Below are 24,925 nucleotides of genomic sequence, written 5' to 3' on the forward strand. Positions count from 1 at the left end.
CGGAGGCATACAAGTTCCCATTTATGTGCCATTTCGTTGTAGATCAAAATACATTTTGAAAACGGATGAAATCCATTGTGATAACAAAATGGATTAATTTTGTAATAAATGAAGTACTATTTTTTAGTTAACTTGGGTTTGATTAAGATAATATGTTAGAGCTTCAATCCTTTTATCACTTTATGTTTGTGTATACAAATGAAACATCAACAGTGACCGATATTGTATCATTAGGAAGAGGTTGGGGTACATTTTTTGAGTTTTTTCTAAAAAGTCATCCCAATTTTTTTGAATAGTGGTAGTTTTTGACAATGTCTTGTAGCTGGTGATCCACAAATGCGAAAATATTTTTAGACAAACGATACATTTACATCATTTTCACAAAATAGGTGAAATGGTAGTCTTAGTGTCTAATATTGTTGTGTGTTTTGAGCTTCTTCGTCGTCAACTTTCTTTGGATATCTTCAGACGAACATGACTCCGATATTCCAAGAGTCAAGTCTGAGGCAGTTGTCAGATACCATACACTGCAATAAAAAGGAGGTGAGTGGTAGCTAAGCCATTCCATTCATTCGTTTGTTACAAAAAGAAAAAGGACACCACCTAGTCTTAGAACTCCTTAACATTTTCATTTACATGGCTAATGGTTATAAGGAAGGTGAGGGCAAGTTTATAAGCGGGATTTCTATGATAGTGTTTTCACTCATATTGCTAGGTATGAAATTCCATGGTTGTAAAAGAATTTAACAAGAGAGGCGGATTATTTAGTAGTGTTTGTTTTAAGATCTCCAGAATTATAATATACCTTTCCTATTCTTTCGTTTACGATAGTATAATATAAGGCTTTATCTTTAAATTAGAGTAAAATGGTACTGTGTTGTCTGTTTTAGAAGTCTAATTTATTATAACCTTATAACAGAGTTCTTGTACACATGTCTGAGTACAGTTATCGTAGTGTAAACATTTAAACAGCTCTGCATCTTTTACATAAAAAATGTCTGATAAGTATACAATACGTCACAAAAAGTAAGCAGTAGACGCATATTCAATTATAAAGAACGTTACACAGAATAAGGTCTACAGAGAATAGGGTGAGATTGTGTCAATATAATGTTTTCTATAGTGAATTATTAAAATTAGCTTATCATATTATTGTAATATTATTTATACGTAGCAGTAAACATATGCTTCTGACGCAATGTTTTATTGAAAAGCAAGGACATCCTAAGAATATTACTATGCAATGACATTCTAAAAACTTAATTAGTTAAAAATATTTTAACATTTTTTATGATCCATCTTTTTAAGTTGAAAGAGCAGGTTTTGAGCTTTCAGCTCAGGGAGTGAAACAGTTTTTGCTATTACCGTGAAACAATACAAACTTATATGAAAAATGTTTTGATAAATGTTTTGCGTCACAATGAAACTATATTACAAATATTTAATAATGGTTTTAAAATTATTCTTTAGACATATTTACTTACACTACACATTATTTAATACGAAGTTATGAACAAATCTTTTGACTATGCATGGTTGCATTTCCAAATAGTTATGATTCCGTTAATTATAACTAACGTAAAATTATTTTTCGACATCATTCCCAAAATTGTATTAATATTAGTCCAAAAAAGCTTAGTTTTACTTTTAACTATCGTAAAAACAATTCATATATGAATCTATCAAAAGAGAAATATTCAGATTAATATTTTACTATCGGTATGTGTTTTAAAATTGTTTTACTATTAGGTTGTGGTTATTGCCATCAACTATAACTTGTTGATGAGAGAGTAACACCCTCAAAATCTATTCCGCACTTGCATGCTAGCCTATATGACGTACAAGTCCCTAACTTCTTTAGCTGCCTATCTGGGAAAGAAGTTGAGCCTTATAATAATCCAAAGATATACCGTTTCAACGGGCTAAGCTTTAAGTGTGTTTGTCCTTTAAAACATGGAAGTGGATTTGGGGTCCAAGTACCTTGTTAGGTCGTGCCTGTAAAATACCGTTAATGTGAACCCAGTCTGTGTGCCGGAGTTCTTTGCACCGTTTGAAATCGATGCAAAGGTTTAAATCGATAGAATGTCCATTTTAACATATAATTTGTAAAACTGCACCGTACAATGTTAAAAAGTTTATCAATAGGTAGACTGAATAATAATTGGACATTAATTTTATGAGGTGAGGTTTTTCAAATTCTTTTTAGAGCAATGACGTGTTATGGACTGCTTGGAAGCTTTTTTTTACTTAAAATGATGCATAATATGGACCATGTTTATAAAATTTTAAATCATTTATTGGATATTTCAAAAACTCATATCAAGTGCACTATGAATGGTTGCCAGATACCACATTAAAATTCGCTTTGCGCAAGACTAATAATTTATATATATATATATAATAATAATATATATATATATATATATATATATATATATTATATATATATTATTATTATATTTATTAGACTTTTCAAACATAATCCTTTAAATTATCTTTTGCAGTTTAAATATTTTAAGTGTAATAATCAGAGTTTCCTTAAAAACAGTACTCCATATCGTATTTGGAGAAAACATAGTCATAATACAATGCTCCTAACGTTTCCACACCGACAGCCAAAATTTCGGTTTCTCATGAAATAATCAAGCGGAACCCATCCTAATAATTAGCTCTGCTACATGGCCATTCCATTGCAAACAGTTTTTAAAATACTCCAAAATAAATATATATGAGATGACGATTTTATGTCTTCAACATCTCTGGAGGAGCTTTTATTGGTAATGCACTAAAAAGACAATTTATGTTCTATTTCCAATTAGAAAAAGAAGAGCTGTGTTTAGTATTTCTAAGCGTTAAGGCGAAAGTTGATATAAACAAAGCGATATGTTAAATGTACCAATTAATATTAGGGCATTTTTTTAAATCGTTGTAGCAGAGTGAAAAACTGCTTTTCGAAACACGACTGCTACTTTTAATCGTGTTATTCCACATAATTCCGTTACTTATTTAATTAATTTAAGATTAGTAACGTAAAATAAAAGTGGACTTAGTCAACTCTAAAAGTAAAGGTCGTGCATTACGGCCGGCATTATTAGTGATGGAGGGGTTGTTCTGTCAGTAAAAATTTAAGGACAAAATTCACTAATTATTTACGGAGTATATGAAGTACTGGTGCATGATAAAAGAAAAGATAAGAGGTTAAAATTAAATATTTGAGTTAAGAACCGATACGCAAAGGGCTATTATGAGAACGTGCATTTGAAAGAAGGTTGATGAGCAAGTCTCCGTTTTTTCCGATGTGTGGTTGAATTTACAAACATCTATGTTCAATTTAGTAGCTACAAATGAAGTAGTTAGAAAATACCTTGTGAAAATGAATATGAGTTTTCTGTATAATTCATTTGGAAAAGAGTCTGTACAAAATATTTTGGAAAATCTCATGATGTATCTAATCAAAGGTTTAAATATATTGTTAATAAAAAAAAAACACCGGTGCTGTATTTTCTCCAAACGAAATTCCTTGGAGAAACAAGAAAATAAAATGAAAGGTAATGCCATACCGGATAATAAATTACCTCATGATAAAATCAAAGAGTTAAGAGGCCATATATGGTTCTTTGCAGTTTAAAAAAGTTACTAGTCTCGTACCAAAAATCCAAATGTTCGCTAATTAGAATTAAGTTTTAAACTTAAAGTTGACCTAAAATAAGTATAGATAACAGCGCCAACAAAACCATAAATCTGCTGTCAAGGAAAGCTTTTACGTAAAATTTTATATACTAAGTTCAATTAAAGGTTAGGAGACCCAGAATTGATTTATCTAACACGTGTGACTCACTGAAAAATTAAATAGATCATACAGAAACCCGTCATGAGAAGTCTGAACTTCTAACCAAGGCGCCTTACAAAGGCTGAAAGTGCGCGTTAAGCAAAACAAAAAAGCAGCGGAATTGGCCAATTAACATGAATACAAAGTTGTTGTCTTTGATCTCCAAAATCTTTACCGACCAGTTCTGCATGTATTAAAGTTTATTACTGTCGGAAGTTGTGGACGTATAATCTGTGTATATGCAATCCATGTACTGGACAAGAAACTATGTTCATGTGTGATGAAAGCCAAGCAACACGAGGCAGCCAAGCAATTGATTCGTGTATATTCCAATTTGGAAACAGTTTGCATTTTACAGTTGATCATATCATCGCTTTATTGACATCTCTATGATACAAAATAAAAGCTCTCTGGCTACAAAATTTTGACCCCCCTCAACACAATCATCATACAGGAAATTGGTCGGTTACCAATTCTCCGTCCAGGCGCATTCCTTCAATGAGTGTCATTGGGACTTTGGTGGGATCGGGAAAGCTCAAGAGAGAGTTTTATTCCTCTTCACTAAAGTGAGATAATCGCAAAGGCCTATACAAAGTTTATAGTAGTCAATTTTAAAGATAATGAGACACAGTATGAATTAGTAAATTCCAGTGGTTAAATTTCAGAAAAGACCAACCTTTAACTCTTTTACATAGTTCTGCTGTTGTGACAGAGAAAGATTGTTTCTGTAAAATGAATATCTCGGTAAAAGCACATCCAATAAAAAAGAAGTTACAATACCTCTTCGACTTGGGATCCAAAACCTTCAAGGCCTTCTACTCTTCATACCCCCAATAAACCATGAGTTTTACATCCATCTACCACATCTTAAGTAAGGTTAACGAGTAAGTTACTCGCAAAACATTAGTTCAGGCTGGATATTCAAATGGATCGAATGAACTCAATTGAAGACGTGGAGGTTGGGTTTTATGAAGTAATTGAATTTTAAGATGAAAATAATATGTATAGTTTATTGGACTAAAATATGTCATCTGAATTTAAATGTTATACCATGTATAACTTCTTCTATTATAAGTAAATGTATTTTTGTTACAAAACATTATTAATAAGAGTAATGTATTCTTCGCAAAAATCTTATTTGCTGAAAATTTCAGAAGCCAAGTGGACAACAAGTAAATACTTGTTGATAAGAACTTATTGGAGAAGGTAATGCTTTCATGTAAAGAAGTGGTAATATAAATCCAATTACTGAATTTCTGTCTTGATTTTTATGTCAAAAGTCTCTAAATAATACGGATAGCTGAATAAGAAATTATATTTTAAATAAAATACAAATGAAATTTCTGTGGCATAAACAACTATTGGCATTTTTCTCAAAAGAGTAACACGGGTACTTACTCGATTTTCCATCTTATGGGGTCAAATAATTGCCAAACTCTTTCTTGAAATACCTCAGAGACTGTTTAAAGAAATGAAAAGGAGATTTATTTACTATAATATAGGGAATATTTGTCCCATAGGATTGAATCATAGAACGCAACGTTGTAAACATTGCTCCAATAATTTGTATTTATATATATAAATATCAGCTGCCCTAGTTTGGTAAACTTCACTAATCTGATAAATTTAACCCTTTACATAGTACGCATTCATTTACAGTAGATACATCATCCTGTTTGTGGTTATTCTCATTTGTGCTACCTATTACCAGTAAATTAATGTTGAAAATAGCAAATCATCTAATTAAACCATATTGATTGAAGTATACGATTTAAATATAATATGAGTCTCCATTCTTCTTAGTCCATTGTATTATTTGAGAAATTTATTATTATTCTAAGTAGCAGTTGATGGAATATTTTTTGTATATACTTTGATTATTATTATTATTGTCGTTTACCTACTAAGTTTAGTTTGAGTTCTGTTTATTTGTTATTTGCCAGGAAACTGCTTGCGGACCATAGTAGTAGTATAGTACTAGTATGTATTATATTAAGATATGTTTGTCCCTTCTAGTGACACCTAATATTTCAATGATGGAAATTTATTATTTATATGAGGAAAAGAATAAAATCTCTTAATACTGATTATTTACTTACAAATAGATAATATTTACCCATTTCAGGACAAAGTAAGATGGTGCTACTGCTGCTATTGTATTCGGCAAGTATTCTACTGGTTATATTTTACCTTCAGTTCCGGTGGCGATACAGATATATTTTGGCCACAGCCAAAAAATTGCCTTCTCCACCAGGATGGCCACTCATTGGCAATGCCCTTTTACGCCCAGGGGATATTCCTTGTAAGTATTAATTATATAAATAACTAGAGTGATAATTCAATCTAATCTAAAATGTTAAAATTAATTATTTATACACCACTGAGATCAAATAATTAGTTACGATTCCGTATTAAAATAAGGTTGAACATGATTATACATGATAGACTGGAAGGTATATTAGCCTGTCTAGGGTTAAAACGACATTCCGTTCAACTCCACCATTTCCAGAGTATTTTCTAATCCCGCATTCCACATAATAGGAAATACTCTTATATGAACATTTTTGTATTTTAAAAGGGATGCGTCAGTCGGTGCGTGGTTCTGTTAGACATTCAGTAGCACAAAGGGTTCCTAAGGAGTACTATTCAGGACAGAGTCACCATCATACCATAGATGGAAGTGTAAGCAAATTTAGGAGTGTAAGGAGTATTTTAAATGAATCCACTAAATAAAAAAAAATGAAATGAAAATAAATTAATAAGATATGATTTAACTCACTTAAAGTCAAGGGATTATGTACTTGTTGAAAACGATGAAAACTTTTGAAAATATAAACCATTATTAAGCTGAAATATTTAATTTAATGAAATTAAACAGATTCGTAATAAAAATATAAACTTAATTTAATAAAATGGACATTAGATATTAATTCATGTATGTGCAGTTAAAATATACTTTAAATTATTTTTCATATCTAACATCAATATTATTACTCAATAATGCTTTTTATTTTATCTAATTACATATATAATATTAAGCTCCTTACGATTAATCTGCTTATAGGGTAAATTAGGAATATTTATGACGGATTAAACACACAGAGTGAATACAAATTTAGGACTTCCTTCTATTTAAAAAAAGTTTAAATGATAAACATAACCTTTGTGTAGTGGTACAATAAGAAATTAAAATTTCATTTATTAATTTTCAAAATTTGTTGTGTTCCCAAAAATGGGGAAATTTTAGAGACAACTCCAAATTTCTAACAGCAAACTCTTCTAAGTGACCTCTCATTTTGAAGATGATAAAAATTTTTTGGAATAGTGAAAACCAGAGATCGCTATCTCTTTACTCTATAATAAAATAATAGGTTTTAAAATGTTAATTACTTATTTACACTCACATATTTTATTGTAAAATTATTTTCGGTTTGGAAACCAGTTAATTCGTCGTTTGAGTTCTGAATCAATTAGAATGACAATGGACGAAAGATGCAATGAAGGAAGAAAGTACACTCATAAGAAGTTTAGTTACAAACAGTGACTAAAACCCTAACACCCTAAGAGTTCCTAGATCCTTGTCGATTCGAACTGCGGTTTAGTACGAACAAGTCCTTTCTTTATTCCAATCTCATCAGAAAAGGTAATACTTTTAGAGTTTATATTATTAAGTGGATTATCATCATCATGTATATCGTTTTTTGTGTCGTTACTGTTTTGTGAAGTGTTTAGATATAGTTTTTTTAGTGTTATTAGAGCTATTAATTTTGGATTGTTTTGTCATTCTTATTTTTAAATAATATTATAAAATTATTACTACCTATGAGCGATAATGCCTGCTAGTTAGAACAATAAAGTATTAATGATAATTATTTTCGTGCTTTCAAATGAAAATTATCATGAGGCAGAAAGGTGGTTTAATGTTGCAAATCCTGATATACCTGTTACAAGGAAATAATTAAGAACGTTAGTAAATAGATTTCGAGTATCTGAATTCATCTCAGAGGGCCTACACTCAAGTTCATTTCTTCTAGGCCAAAACAATTTGAAATCGTATCAAAATTTATCAAACATCCGCAGCAGTATACCAAAATCAGTAACAAATCCGTTTCCCAAGGGTCTGTGGTACGCGTACTGAAAAATATTTCAACCTTCAAAATTCAGCTTGTACATGAGCTGAATGAAGACGATCGAGGCCGTCGTATACATTTTCGTGAGGAAATGTATGCCCTAATATCTGTTCATCCATTGTTTGTTTGAAACGTTGAGTTCAGTGATAAATCAGATTTTTGTCGATGGAGCTGAAAATAAACACAACTGAAGGTACAAATCCCTTTGATTTCCGTGAATCCTGCACTCAATAACCAGGAAAAGTAAACGTGTGGCCTTGAATTTTCGGGAATCACATTTTAGAACCTGTTTTTATTAATGGGATTCTTCATGGAGAACTGTATTTGCAAATTTTACAAGGATCAAGAAAATTAAATATTAATTTTATGAAGAATTTGTTCCCTTTCAGCAGGATGATGCCCCAGCATATTTTTACCGTGCTGAATGACATTTCCTGGGAACTCAAATACGTGATCGGTTGATTGGTAGGCATAATATAGAAAGATTATTTATGAAACAATGGACCACTCAATCAATGTTTCTATTCCCTGCAACTTTAAATGAGCTTATAATAGCAATTAATTCCTTAAAAACAAGTAGCGCAACAGGTCTGGATGGTATTAGCACATCATTAGTTAAAGATACCTATAGCAAATTTGCAGATGTCTTGCTTTATATTATAAATTTGAGTTTTGAGACAGGGGATTTTCCAGAAAAGTTGAAAGAGGCTGTAGTCATACCCAATTTATAAAAACGATTCTAGAACCTCTTGTAATAAACTACAGACCTATATCATTACTGTCCACATTTGCAAAGATATTTGAGAAAATCATGAAAAATAAGTTATTACAATTTCTCGAAAATACAAATTTTTTCAGTGCAAACCAGTATGGATTTAGACAAGCCATGAGTACGGAAACGGCTTTGCTTGAGTTTATGAGTAGAGTGGGTAATGGGATTAACGATAGGAAAAATGTAACAGGGCTTTTTCTAGATATTACGAAAAGCATTTGATACAGTTGACCATTCAATTCTTTTAAATAAATTATACGCTTGCGGAATCCGAGGGGTTGTTTTTAAATGGTTTAAGAGTTATTTATCATGTAGGAAGCAATGTGTTAAAGTAAGTAGTACCTTAAGTCAATTTGGTGAAATAAAATATGGAGTACCTCAAGGGTCAGTTTTAGGTGCCACATTGTTTTTAATATATATTAATGATCTATGTAATGGAAGGTTTTACGGTAAGGTTACTGCATTTGCAGACGACACAGCACTTTGTTATGTTGAGCATTCATGGGGAGAAATTGAAGTAAAGATTAACAAGGATCTGAATGCATTAAGGTGGTGGTTTTCAGTTAATAATATGATATTAAGTCCTCAAAAAACCAAATACATAAATTTTTCGTTAAAAGTGCCTTATCCACGTTTTAAAAATAAAATTATGTATAAATGTCTTAACTGTATAAGCACTAATTCTCAATGTGATATAAATTGCAGTCTAGTGGAAAGGGGAGGATTCGCTGAAATATTTGGGGTTATGGCTTGATAAAGATTTAAACTGGAAAACTCATGTTTCAAAACTTAAACAAAAACTAAATAATGTAATAAGAATCTTCTATTATTTGAAAAATATGTGTGATACTAAATTGTTAAGAATGATATACTTCTCCCTGGTGAACAGTAGGATGGAATATGCTATATCGTGCTGGGGAGGAACGTACAAAACTTAATTTAAAGCCTATAATAACAGTTCAAAAACATTTTATAAGAATAATCATGAAAAGAAAGAAAACTGAATCATCCTACCCTTTGTTTTTGAGATTGAATATTCTTCCGTTAAGATATATGTTTGTTTTTAAAGTTTTTTAAAAATATTTTTCTTGAGAAGCAAAAAATCATAAGTCAACAAATAAATTTAAACTTAAATTAAGAAATGCAGAAGACTCATTAGTACCAAAACCTTCAAATACTTTCTTTACAAAAACTTTTATTTATTTAGCACCAAAACTTTTTAATCTGTTACCACAGCATATAAAGAGTCAGTATTCAATTAATATTTTTCTAAAACAGCTTAAAAAGTGGCTATTGTCAATGAAGGATATTGAAGAAGTATTTTTTAAAATTAATGTTTAAAATGAGATTTTTCCTTTCCTTGTAATCTGTTTCCAATAATGATAATAATGCATAATTTAATTTATGTTCTGGTTGTGTTCATTGTGTTCTCCATGTTTATTTGTTTAATTTTTTACATTTAGGCTTAGTTGATTATTTTATGTATAGTTAAGATTTTTTATTAAGATTTTTTATTAATTTAGTTGTGTTTATCACGAACTTCATGTAGAGTAAAAATAAATAAGTTTTACTAAAATATTACTGTACTGTTTGTAAAGCTGCTAGTTTTCTGTTAATTTTATGATATTTATTACTCCAAACAGGCTTTGCCTTGGAGTTTTTCTCTTTATTTCTCATAGTGATAGTGTTATAGTAGTTTTAGTTGCATATGTATGTATTGTTTATGTGTAAGTAAATGTAATGTTTTTTTGGTTAGTTTGTAAAATTTTATAAAAATCGTATCTGTAATTTTTATTTGTGAGAAATAAAGTTTCTTTCTTTCTTTCTTTGTTCTAATAAATTATAATAAAAAAAACACTAGAAAAACTCTTGAATACGTAATAAACAGCATTGTTGATACCTGCAACCAAATACCACTTCAGACATTTCAAAAGGTAAGGTAAGAGTTCACCCTACGCTTGAATAGCAGAAAACTTCATTTTGAACATTTGATTAGACTTGCAACGTGGTGAGTTACTAAAAATATTGTTCTGGTAAATATAGGTATTAATTTGGATGTAAATGATAGAGCGATCTCATGTTTTTTTCACATTTTTATTTACGTTCTGTATGCTCTTCGTAATGGGGTGTTTATTTTCAAAATTTTTGAGTTGCTACCAAAATTCTCATTTTGCGGGTCAAAAATATTTTTTTATCATCAAGTGAGACTTTTTTTCTTATTGTATCACTATCCAAAGATATATCCTTATATAATAAAAATAGAGAGCGGAGAATGATGTTTTTATTTAACCTGTAGAGATAGTTTTTAAAACCCAAGCAGTAACAATTATTCCAAATTCTTGTAAGATAAAATTTGTTGGCCATATTTTGTGCACTTTCACCGAAACTCAGGTCTCATAGACCGAAAGGGAATTTTATTTTCGACTAGTTATGACACTGTCTCACATCGCCTTCCCTACTAAACAGTACCTCCCTCCCTCCAACTCCACACATAAATGCCGTTTTTTGTTCATTTTCAGCGTGGCTTTTTCCTTTATCAATCGATATTGAGAAACCTGCTGGTCTCAGTGACCTTTGATTTCAGTCTTCATGTGCTTCCTGTGCTTGTTATTATTATTTTGTAATGATCCAGTTCCGGTATTTACCCGTTACTAAATGTAAATTTGTTTACGTACTTGAATACATTTCAAGATTTTGGAAAGTTTGGTTTAGTAAATGGAGCATTACAGTGGATCGTTCCAATCGACGACCAAAAAAACTTGAATCCGCGTGATTCTAGTTTTAGTAATGACATCCGCGGTCTCCTTTATGATGGCCTATGAGAAGATTCCGATGTTAACAGGAGTGTAGTAGACGACTCAGATCCGGATGTATATTTTGTTCTCTCTGATGTTGTAATAGAAGAATCAATTTTACGTGAACAGGAACCGGATAGTAATCTATTAAAAGTTCCTGGGAACAGGCGAGTTGTAGTAGGGAATATGTTACAAGCGAGCAATGAGAAGGATCACATAATTATTATTTAGAAAGATCAATCAAGATCCAAATTTTGCCCCAAACGCATGAAATAGCAAAGAGCCTCAAAGATATGTCATAACTTCTGCTATATATATAATTAGAACATTGCCAGGAATAAAAGGAAGAGCAAGGAAACTGGGTAATCAGCCCACAGAGGTATGGATTCTTTTAGTTGATTTTAGGATCTATTTTACACATAATATAACAAATACCAACAGAAAGGTAGTAAGTGTAAGACCAAAGTTGTCACAACAGACCAAAGGAAACAGCTTTAGGGATACGGATGTTGAAGAAATAAATGCTTTTCGATTCTCAGATCCAATGATGAAAAATTACTATCATTGTTCACTAAAGGTCCTTTTAGCCTCCCTGTATACAGAGCCACGATATCTCTCAAACTGTATAAAATCCTCCTACCGTGCCTCAGATTTGACGACACATCAACAACTGATCACAGGAAAATAACGGTAGACAAAAATGTTATTCCTGAAATATTTCTTTCCAATAGCAATAGTGTAGCCTACATTCAGCTTCTTCAAATGTCACTATTAATTAAATGATCGTGCATTTCCAGGGAAAGTGTGGATTACGAGTATATATGCCACAATAGCCAAAGAAATATGAACTAAAGTGTTTGTGTGATTCAAAAATTTCGAAACGAACACACTGGTATCCTGGTCTTCTGGTATTTACACTGGTAAAGATAGTGAGTGACTCATTACTTTTCAGTGAAAGAAAAGAAACACTCAGTATCTCTACACAGCCTGTGATTATACTGGTTCGCTCTATTGTTTCCTAGTGAAAGAAACGTCATAGGCAATAATTTTTTATATCAATATAATCTGTACATAAACTTGAAAAGAGACAGCTGACCTACGTTGGAACCATGAAAATAATACAAAAACACTTTCCTGAAGAGAAAAATAGATCAGAGCTGTTGTACTAGTATCTTCAATTCACCATGCCATTGAGACTAATGAGGAAAAATGAAAGCCAGACATAATCTACTACTACAAAAGCACAAAACGTGATGTATAATTACTTTGAATGAAATACTGTAAATAACTCTCTCCTCTCTGCATATCTCTTGCAAAAACTAGATCACAGGTTGATCAAATCTTGACCAACCTTTGCCCACAAATAGTAAGGGTTATGAAGCTCACAATCTCTCCTCTGTTTGTTAAATTATAAAACTCCTGAAATCTGAAGCTCTTGCGTTGAGGATGTAACATTTTCCTCAACTTAAAATGTAAAAATATTCACCAATGCTTACCCAAATTCCATCTACTCACATACTCCTTCATCGTACTCAGTGATGTGATGCTTATGTGGAAATGAATGATCATGCGAACATTCAGTTTTATAGTTTTTTTCGAGATATCGAGCGGACAGACTGAAATTGAGACATAAATTGAATTTATACAACCCCTCTAGTGACTTTGATAACCCTAAACCTGACATGTAAATGTAGAATTCCAAGAATAACTTAAAACTGCATGCAATACTATGTCATATTGTAATACCTCTTAAAATAACGTAAATAATCTTAATTAATATATTTTCAAACACCCCTGGTATTATGTTATAGTAATATTTTAAGTATACTTTTTACAACGATTACTGTTTTTAGGTACAACGAAAAATCTGTTCAAAAATCTTATAAAGTTTAAAAGGCGTTTCTGCTTTTGGGTTGGACCTGTACCGACTTTTGTAATATCTGACCCCTCAGATGTGCGGGTAAGTTTCATTGTTTTGCCATTTTATTTTTTATGTTTCCGCACGTTTCATATAATATTTGAAATATCTTTTAAAATAAAGTTTATCTCATTGTTTTCTTTAATTTTTATAATTATATTCCTTACGTGTAGTAAAATTGGTATTCTGTTTATTTTTAGATTATTCTGAATAGTAGTACCACGTTAGAAAAAGACGATAAAATGTACAAAATTATGAAGATCCTTCTAGGAAAAGGATTAATAACTGCAAAAGGTGAGATACAATTTAAAACTGTATAAATAAGTGAATGTTACAAAGAACAAAAAAATTTCTATATGATACGGAATTAACTCGAAAATATATATTAATGGTGTACCAGAACTCTCTACTAACCTTTAAAGGTATTACCTCAGAAATAAATGTAAATTTGTTTTCAACAGAATTTGGGGTAGTTGCAAAATAAATCTACTGACTGCCCCAGAGCTCTCCAACAATAGATTCAGACATCATATACGAATGACATGTAATTTTTTCTGTATAAGATTTTATTTCCTTTAGGTTAGGAATAAACATTTTTAGGACTTTCATCTTGGTTTTGTATTGCCTACTCATTTTCTGTGAGATATATCCAGAATTCCTCTTATTATGTTGCCTCCCTTTATGTCCTTCACTATTCAATAACCAGATCAACTCTATCCCTTTATAACACCTGAATGTATATTATTTTTAAATAATCACAATTTATTTAGAGCTTATAATATAATAATCCTATTCACTCACCAATGTTTAATATACAAAATATAATACTTTAAATTGAGTATATTTTTCTAAAAACTCCTTTCACTGTTTGTGTAAATTTGATCAAAAAGAATATTTACTTTTTTTACTTACGTAAAACGATAGTCGATTTTAATATCTTTCCTATAGTAATCCTAAGCATTTTGTTTTTTCTTAGTTTTATTTCTAAGCCATACATTTCTTATGAACACACTCAAAATCGTATCGACCTATAAAATTTCCTATCTAGCTATAACATCACAGTCTTCTCCTTCTAGTATATTACTTATATTAATTCTGGTAACGCCTTTTAGGCTTTAAAACTTGTTCATTCTCGCGTTAATCCTGAATTTAATTTTACAAATGTCGTTTTTTGTTATATGCTCTAAGTGAATTACGTTCCCCGAGTCCTAACCTTAGAAACCCCATAACCAATACATTCAGAACAATACTCTAATAGAGATCCTTGAAGGAATTCTTTTTTTGGAATGTTTTGCGCTTTTTCTTCACCATCTACGTTAAATTTATTTTAACGAATTAATTTATAACTAGTGTGGGCAATTTCCATAAATCCTGCTATTCACAATAAACTCTAAACAGTTTGACCCACCAAGTTAATAATACGGTTTTGATGTACGAGCAAATAATTACATCTTAATATACTTAAAAAATAAATCAGCTGACATAATTTAAAACTCAAAAATTTAAGAATATTTACCAGATTATAATTTTAATCACTTTGGAGTATTCAAAATATCAAACCGTCATACCGAGTGTTTTGTGAAATTTTCAGTTTCAGTTTGGAAGAAGACTCGGCGTTTGATCAATCCAGTGTTTCACCCCACAAACATTGAGAACTTCCTTCCTGTATTTAATGAAGTGAGCAGAGAAGTGGTCCAACATATAGGCGTAGAAGGCGAGATATTTGACTCTTATGATTTGTCCTTCAATGCAGCGCTGGATGCTATATCAAGTATTGAAATTTAAATAAAAGTATTCTATATGTTATTATAGTCTAATGTACTATATAACTATAAATGCATATATATAACTTGGAAACTAAGATACTGTGTAATAAAAATTTCAGTATTTTTTAGTTTCTGGAAGATCCTTGTTGTTTAGTCTTGTTAAAATTTTTTTGTGCGGTGCACCTGAAAAATTTTGAAACAATGTTTGACTATAATTGATAGAGAATTTCAGACATGGGCTAGAACATAGAATATTAAAAAAAAACTTAAGCCATGCACTTTTTAAAACCGTTACTTGTCCTCTTTCTTAAGTTTAAAAACAAAACGTAACTTAAGGTGTAACAATCACATAAAAATTAAGAGAATATGAAAAAATAAGCGCATAAAAATGAGGCATACTTGCCAATAGAAAATACGTAAGTATAACATTTATTAAGTTAACACGAGAATAATATATGAAACCGATGGTTTTCAGTAAATTTAAAACAAAGTTCACTCAATATTAACGGAAACACAGACAAATGGACAATTCCATGTCCCTGCGATGTGTTTGTCACAGATTTTGGAGTTATAGGGCTGTATCTCTGTGTAAACTTAAATGGTGAAATTTTTAATACGAATAAAAGTAAACTATACAAATCTTTTTTTATGAAGATTAAAAAATAAGTAAACGGGTTTTATCTCAAGATTATATGCAGATTTATCTATACCTGTTTTACGAAACATGTTCCCGTTGCACGTCACTTCAGGTTTTGTTTGCTGCTCGGCCTCCATACTACACTTCTTTTGATTTTTTGAAATTGAAATTTCCAGTTTGGCTATTTTGAGAAAACGATATGTGTTACAAAATATAATAACTCCGTAAATTTAAGTTGCAGCATAGTAAATTAATTACCAAGTGTGATTTATTGTAATAGTACGCTAAATATCAGAAAAACTAATCAAGAAAAAACGTGTGTAGTATAAATAGTATAGTAGTGGTAATAGTTTATAGTACATATATATATAACTATAGTATATATTTAGTTTTATATATATATATATACTATAAACTATTATACATATATATATATATATATATATATATATATATTTGTATATATATATATATATATATATATACTATAAACTATTATATATATATATACGTATATCTTCAATAACAATAGAAAAAATAAAAGAAAAGAACATAAAAATTATCTATATTTCGTCTTAAAACATTTTCAAGAGATATAGGTAAATAAGTAAATATATCAACACATATAATAAACAAAAGAAATATCATTATGTTATTAAAACTAATTTTGAATTACGTAAAGAGATTAAATAATTTTGCTTAATACAAGGAGCATAAAGTTATAAATTAAATTTGTAGTGAAATGTGTAATGTTATAAATTAAAATTGTAAACTGTAATTTATACATACTGCTATCCATATCTTAAATTTAGACCATCCGGATGTTTAGTTTGTAGCACCCTCTGATGAGCTATTTCTAAATAATTCATTTTAAGTTTATGGGGGTTCTGAATTTTGTTAATACTTTTTAGAGAAAAGCATTCATCGAATTTTTTTATGCTCCATTGCATGGGCCGAAATAGGATTTGGTTTAATTTTAAGGTTTGTTTGTATCGCTGCGATTTTTGTTCATTCTAATGTGCAATGGAATTATAGTCTGACTATAGAGCTGAGATTATAAACTTACTTTAGTTGGAATAAATTTTGGTTATCCAAATTACATGTTCCTTGCACCAAACTTTGGGTATCGACAATATTACTAGATAGAAACAGAATATGTTCAATATATACTTGACAATAAACAACTACTTGTTGAAATGAGTTCAGAATTACTCTGTCCGTGTAACTCTTCATTAAAGCTCAGCGAAATCCTGGAAAGGTATTAACACTTATATATATGTTGCAAATTTGGGACTGAACTTATATATTAAAAGTCATGTTGTTAGTTATTCACTAGATATCGGCCGGTTACCTCGCTAACGCTCAGCCTAAACCAATGAATAGATATTGACCGACATCATACTTTATTGCCAATTCAGGAGTGGATTGATATCTCAAAACTCATCTCCATAGATATTCATTTGCAAGATATCGTACGATTACTTCACTAACGCTGATCCAAACACTGGTGGATATATATATTTACTGTATTGACTACGTGAACATATAGATTAACATTTGCAAGATATCGTACGATTACTTCACTAACGCTGATCCAAACACTGGTGGATATATATTTACTGTATTAACTATGTGAACATATAGATTAACATTTGCAAGATATCGTACGATTACTTCACTAACGCTGATCCAAACACAGGTGGATATACAGGGTGTATATTATGTCTGGAAACACCCAAATATATCCTTTAATAATTTAAATATAAATTTGAAAACCTCTTACAATCGTGATAGAGATTGGGCATCTACTTTTTGGAACAATGTTTTGTTATGTCACACCAACGGGGGACGTCCTGCGAGGGTATCGTGAATATTCTTAATGGAAGAGCCTATACCTTGTGATACATAATTTTAAAGGTAATAGCTTACTGAATTGAATGCCACAAACCGCATCTCAAAGGAATTATTCTATCAGAAAATAGAGCATTTTTAGTATTGAAAATTTACTGATGTTCAACAATGTAATTTTAACATGGTTCTTGCCACAAAATGTGTTACAAGAATTTTTTAGCATTTTTTAAAATGTTCAATTAAAATAAAATAAACAATTTATTTTTTAAGCTGGTTTCATTAGTACAAAATTTACCAGTTTTTATTACAATGAATAAAACTTATGAGTCACTTTCTTTGATTACTTATGAATCCTGTACTTGGTGTTTTTCCAGTCAGCAGGAAGGTTTAAAGAGACAAAGGTCACTAGCCTATGAGAAACATTATTGTGTTATTAATCATCTGGTCTACAGGTTTCAGTTTGTTGAGCATGGAGCTTTCACTAGACAGGTCTAAGCTTGGGAATTACAAATGGACAAAGGTCATACATATCATTCCTGTCGAGTTAATCAGTGTCTCTGAAGCATTGCTGTCAACAAGGTTATCTAATTACAGTAGTTCAGTTTTTAATTTGGCATTTTAATGGAATTGTCTGAAAGAGAACGAATTACTCTGTTGATGATGCGAGGATATGGCGATCGTCAAAGATCTTATCGGGAAGTTTGTAATTTGTTTAATGACACTTTCCCAGAAAGGAATCCCATAAGTGTTTTCAACAATATCAAAAACTATTGAGCGTTTTGAAATGACAGGGAGTGTACGTAATCGGCCAAAGTCGGGGTAGGATACAATCTGCAACAAATGAAGAACATGCACTAGATGTTTTGCAAACATTTATTGAAGACCCACATACATCGCTCAGAAAAGCTGCACAGCAACATGATATGCACCCTATGTCTGTGAGTAAGATTTTGAAAATTAATAAATACAAACCATTTAAAGTTCATTTAGTCCAAACAGTTAAGTGAGGATGATTACGACAGAAGAGTTGAGTTTTGTGAACTTGTGATGCGCAAAATGTGGATGACAATAGAGATTTTCTGACCAACATACTATTTTCTGATGAGGCAACTTTTTTCCTAAATGGCAATGTTAACAGGCACAATTGCCGTTACTGGGCTAGTGAAAACCCACATTGGATTACTGAGTCCCATTCACAGCAACCACAAAAACTGAACGTATGGTGTGGAATTTTAGGTAACAAAATTGTTGGACCCTTTTTCATCAATGGAAATTTAAATGCCGAACTTTACTACAATATGCTCCAAAATGAAATAATCCCAGCTATTCAAATTGCATCAGGAGAATACTTTGATAATGTATGGTTTCAGCAGGGTGGTGCTCCACCCCATTATGGGAGACAGGTAAGAGAGTATTTGGATTTAAGGTTTCCTCATAAATGGATTGGCCGAAGAGGAGAAATCGAATGGCCTCCAAGATCTCCGGATTTGTCACCAATCGATTATTTCCTATGGGGTCATTTAAAATCCAATGTTTATAGAAGAAAGCCTCATAATTTGGAAGACCTAAGAAACAGGATTATAGAGGAGATTGCTTTGATAACTGAAGAAATGTTAGGCAACTCTGTCGAATCATTTTACACAAGATTGGCTCATTGTCAAACCGTAGAAGGAACACAGTTCGAACAATTGCTTTGACACCAAATGCAGGTAAAACGTTTGTTGTAAGACTTTTCTAACAGCATACATTATTTTTTATTTGTAATATAAGAAATCAATAACATAAGTATTTCCATAATTGTACTGTAATAAAAAACTGGCAAATTTGTGCTAATAGAACCAGCTTAAAATGAAATTTTTGTTTTATTTAATTGAACATTTAAAAAAATGCTAAAAAATTAGTGTAACACATTTTGTGGCAAGAACCATGTTAAAATTACATTGTTGAACATCAGTAAAATTTTCAATACTAAAAATGCTCTATTTTCTGATAGAATAATTCCCTTGAGATGCGGTTTGTGGGATTCAATTCAGTAAGCTATTACCTTTAAAATTATGTATCACAAGGTATAGGCTTCCATTAAGAATATTCACGATACCCTCGGCAGGACGTCCCCCGTTGGTGTGACATAACAAAACATTGTTCCAAAAAAGTAGATGCCCAATCTCTATCACGATTGTAAGAGGTTTCAAATTTATATTTAAATTATTAAAGGATATATTTGGGTGTTTCCAGACATAATATACACCCTGTATATTTACTGTATTGACTACGTGAACATATAGATTAACATTTGCAAGATATCGTACGATTACTTCACTAACGCTGATCCAAACACTGGTGGATATATATTTACTGTATTGACTACGTGAACATATAGATTAACATTTGCAAGATATCGTACGATTACTTCACTAACGCAGATCCAAACACTGGTGGATATATATTTACTGTACTGAATACGTGAACATATAGATTAACATTTGCAAGATATCGTACGATTACTTCACTAACTCTGATCCAAACACTGGTGGATATATATTTACTGTATTGACTATGTGAATATATAGATTAACATTTGCAAGAGAGAGTACTTTTATATAGTTTACATTTAGTTGGAGTTCTTTAGACAGTCTTAAACACATTTCAACATTGCGGTCATTCAAATATGTCATTATATTTATGATCAAACTTCTGAAGTAATGAAACCAAGAAATTTGTGTTGAAATTAACTTTCAACGACGTTTTGGAAAACTTGAAAAGGTTAACCTTTTTAATGAGGTTTAATTCCATTGATGGACTTGCACATAGTTTTGTGTGTATGTAGAATGGGTCGTCATATTACGTGCAAAATATAAAATCAACATATGATTTTTACTAAGATATTTTTACACATGAAATATTCATAGATTGATGAGATAGGTGGTTTCGTAATAGTGTTTAAGAATAATGATTTTCGATGAGGTAAGGGGTGTAATGCAACACCTGTCTGCGATAAAATCACATTTTGTCATTAACACATCGAGTTTCGCTCCAAAACTGGGTTATTCCTTTTTACTGTATAAATATACTACATATTGTGTTAAAATGTTAGTATTTATAATCTTATAAATTCGGATTGTTTACAAAATTTATCTTTTGCGTATATTTTTGCATATATATGCAGTTTCATGGACCATCAAGGTTGCTAATTCATAAATAAGGGTCAATGGAAAATTTTAAGTCTATAGTACAGTTTTTTACAAAAATTTGAAATGGAGAGATATAAATAATTGATTTGTTTTCCAGCCCAAATAGTGGTAGGCTCCTCTAACGCTCAGCCAATAACAAAGTTTGTTTACATGTGTCAAGTAATGAACTTCTTGAATTATTAGTAACCCCAATATTTAGGCTAGGTCAGTTATCTTTCAAATATTACCATTAGTGTCTAGTTAGATTGAGATTACGCATTTATATCAAAGACAAAAACTTGTTAGTTTGGAATGTATTATAGCAATAAATGATAGCTGTCAGCATTAGGGAGGCTATAATTTTATGTTTTATTTCGTTTCATCTTACGTATATTTATATCTGATTGCATATTAATTGGTAAGCCTTATGTTTAGTAACTCATTTTTAATGGGCTGAGTATGTGTGTGTGTATGTACTCGGTTGGCCTGTGTTATTTGGATAATGTTTTCCTATTAATGTAAATTTTACGTATTTGTATTAAGAGACGTGCAACATTGCATAATTACATTTATATTACGTTACATTTATATTACAATACATTTATATAAATTTTAATAATTTTTTCCAGGAACTGTTCTTTCAAAACGATCTGTGAACAAAACAATTAGGGAATCAATTCATACAGGATTGCAAAAGTAAGTACAATTTTAGAAATAAAAATAGGCTTGTTTGTTCTTTTATAATGGATAGATATATTTACATTGTTCAAAGTCCAGCGAGTTGTTCAAGGACGCCTCCAAATTTAAAATCTTTTCGGTTCCTATCTTAGGAAACGATTATTATTATTTAAATAATTCAGTGTTACTGACATGTACTACTAAAATATCGTTCACAACAAAGTAAAGGGTCGATAAATAAACTCTGAATAATACATATTGTAAAATTATACAATTATGTTTTTAAAATATAATATAATATATATATATATATATTATATATATATATATATATATATATATATATATATATATATATTTTTTAAATATATAATTGTATTATTTTACAATATGTATTATATATATATTATTATATTATATATCTATAGAGGTACAATAAAATTCTTTCATGATTGCATTATTTCTTTATATTATTATGCTCTTATCTCATGATTTTCAAATTCCGGCCGTATCTACGAAAATGAAAGGTCATATTTAGCAAAGAATATTAATAAGGGGGATACCATTACTATATTCATTTAACTATCAGGACATATGAGTAAAAGAGCTGATTATTAAGAAATCCTAAATTTTCATACTTGAAAAAAATAGATATTTTGTTTAGACTACTCACAAAAAAGAATCATATTCTTAGACGTATCATTGATAATATTTTTTGTAAACATGTGATATATTATTTTACTAAGGTAAATAGTTTTTTATTTTTTGTTTCCAAATTTTACCTTTAAGATAAAAGCATGTCTGTATGATTTATTACTTTTTAAAACGATCATGGCCTTGAACTAAAAGTAGTAAAATTCAGATTCATATTTAGAGAATGTTATAGATAGCCCTTGTCAGTCTGAAATGGGTTATTAGTAGTAGAAAATGTTAAGTTATGTATTTAACAATAGGTCCAAAATATTACAATCATAATATTATCTTTTAATTTATGAAATAAATGTGGTTTAGATTGCTGTAAGTTTATAAAAAAATTATTTTATTTACAGTTTTCTTTGTGAACTCTAAAAACGTCTACATCCAAACGTTAAATGTTTTCTTGTTTTTCAGCCATGGTGAATTGGTTTATGAAAGCATTTACAAGCCTTGGCTTCACATAAAATGGATTGCAATGCTAGTAGGAGACAAAATTAGTTACACAAAGCAGCTTTATTCTGAAATAACAGAGTATTTTGATAAGGTAATAAGTATGCCAGACGTTAATATTTTCACTGTAGCAGCCTGCACCAAAATAGCCCAAAAACATTCAAGGCGGTGTTGCCATATTACTTCTAACCATTAGTTGTTCCTGCTATGACGTAGGTATGGTCACATACAGTATATATTATTAAAACGGTTTTTAGAAAAAGATTAATCAAATGAAATTTGCGTATACTAGTTTACTGTACCAAACTTGTGTTCTTTGTTTATTTAAACTGACGATGTAACGGATTATTAACTGTCTTTACATGTAAAACTGGTAACCCAGATTTTTTCCGCAGGGTGCTGGGCAGAATCCAGACACATAAAATACCACCCGACTATTTTCGTGCGGTCTACTACAGTAATGTAGTAACGATCAATCAATTACATAATTTAAATAGGACTTTGGCAAATTTGGCTGATCGTCATTAACATATTTCACAAAATAATACTACTGCATAGTAAAATATAACATATGCTGTTTTTAGTTGATATGTTGTTCTAAGAATATTCAAATTTATTACTATTCACCTCACCTGTAAAAATGAATCGCTTCTTCATTATTTTATTCGTTTGATCACTTATTCATTAAACTTTAAGGTTAAGATTTTCTCAATATTCAAACATTCTCTGGTTCTCAATATTTATATCTGAACGAATTTTCACAGCTTTGGAAGGAAGAACTCTGTGGTGAAGAGTACTACCAAAAACAAAAGTTGGGATATAAGGGTAACAGCACTAAACAAATAGTTTTAGTTGAGTTAAACTCACGTTTATCAATATATACACTAATGCATGTTCACCCACAAAGGAATATTTCTCCTGTGTATAATTACGATCGCAGGAAATCAGAACATTTTAACATTACATTTCCATTATTAAAAACTCTGCGCCTTAAGGTTAATACTATTACAACTTTTAAGAAACTAAATCCATTAAGCAATTCAGAATTGAAATTTATATCCCAATATTATTAAGGTCGAGCCAAGCAAGTTCGTTTACAACAAACACACCTATAAAATAAGTTAAAACAATTTTGGATTATATTTGTTCTGCGGTTTTACTTCTTGAATTTAGATCAAAACTGTGCTGAAATTACAGTGCTGGATGCAAACTGCTAAGTAATGGACTGCCACAATTCCCTTAAAAAATATTACATGAATAAAGTAAAAATTTGCTATTATTGCTTGAAACATAATATGTTTGTAACTGATTTTTTTATATTTTAAAACAATTACACATCTGACAAGGCATATTTATTTTGTAATAATACTGCGTCTCATTAATCATATTGTTGTTATTGGTCCTTATTTCTATTTAAAATCCAAATTATTTTAGGTAATGCCTCTTTTTAATTGTAGTTGTGTTTCTAAGGTTAACTTGTAGAAATACGGAATAGTTACTTTATCTTACTGAAGAAATCCAATGGTGATCTTTGTTTTTTAAAGATTCACATTGCAAAACCCTTCTGGATGTATCCATGGATAATCCGTCTGTCGCTGGCGATGACCATTACTGGAGGGATGAAAGGCACACAATGCTGGCTGCTGTAAGTAATCTGGATGATATCCACTACTATCATACAATCATATTGCTGTTTTTGAGAGAATTAGAAACATTAGGATTTATGTTGCACATAAACATAGAGTCTAGGTTGAATGTCGGTGTCTCGCTTTCTGTGATGCATACGGCATGTGTGTAAAGTGCTCCTGTATTATGTACTCGCATGGTTGTGATTCATCATACAACTTTAAGCATCAGGTACATAATCAATGTATATATATGGCATGAAACGATGTTTGAAAAAAGAGAGACAAAAGTGGAGTAGGACCATTACTTGCTTGTATTCACAAGGATGGCTTGTGTCAACTGAGATGCTATGAAAGTCGCATGATTTTTAGTTGCTGGCCAATGTATAGACCAGCAAAGAATAGCCAGAATTGGGACCAGGTGATTTTAGATACCTCTAACCAGTAATACTCATATAGATATTCACACACAAATACATACAAAGAGAAAGAGAGAGAGAGAGAGAGAGAGAGAGAGAGAGAGAGAGAGAGAGACAAAGTTTTAAAATAAGAGTAGCCATGTTTCAAGTAGATATTATGTTTTTGGTTAAGAGGTTAAGTATAATTGT

The 24,925-nt window shown here is 30.6% G+C and overlaps 1 protein-coding gene across 4 annotated transcripts in view; it reads left to right on the plus strand.

The window, feature by feature from the left end:
* The first annotated feature begins 950 nt into the window (after positions 1–950).
* The window catches only part of LOC124365991 (cytochrome P450 4g15-like), a 33,960-nt gene continuing 9,985 nt past the window's right edge, over positions 951–24,925 (plus strand). For 3 of the 4 annotated variants that reach the window (XM_046822160.1, XM_046822162.1, XM_046822163.1), the window contains exons 1-9: positions 951–1,091; positions 5,955–6,131; positions 13,380–13,486; positions 13,645–13,738; positions 15,036–15,215; positions 21,498–21,564; positions 22,657–22,786; positions 23,457–23,517; positions 24,237–24,337. In XM_046822160.1, the coding sequence (XP_046678116.1) occupies positions 5,966–6,131; positions 13,380–13,486; positions 13,645–13,738; positions 15,036–15,215; positions 21,498–21,564; positions 22,657–22,786; positions 23,457–23,517; positions 24,237–24,337 (906 nt within the window). In that variant the 5' untranslated portion in view covers positions 951–1,091; positions 5,955–5,965. The remainder of the gene's footprint in view (positions 1,092–5,954; positions 6,132–13,379; positions 13,487–13,644; positions 13,739–15,035; positions 15,216–21,497; positions 21,565–22,656; positions 22,787–23,456; positions 23,518–24,236; positions 24,338–24,925) is intronic. The other variant, XM_046822161.1, reaches the window with a different exon arrangement.

This window comes from Homalodisca vitripennis, chromosome 7 (assembly GCF_021130785.1).
Source record: "Homalodisca vitripennis isolate AUS2020 chromosome 7, UT_GWSS_2.1, whole genome shotgun sequence".
Classification (NCBI taxonomy): domain Eukaryota; kingdom Metazoa; phylum Arthropoda; class Insecta; order Hemiptera; family Cicadellidae; genus Homalodisca; species Homalodisca vitripennis.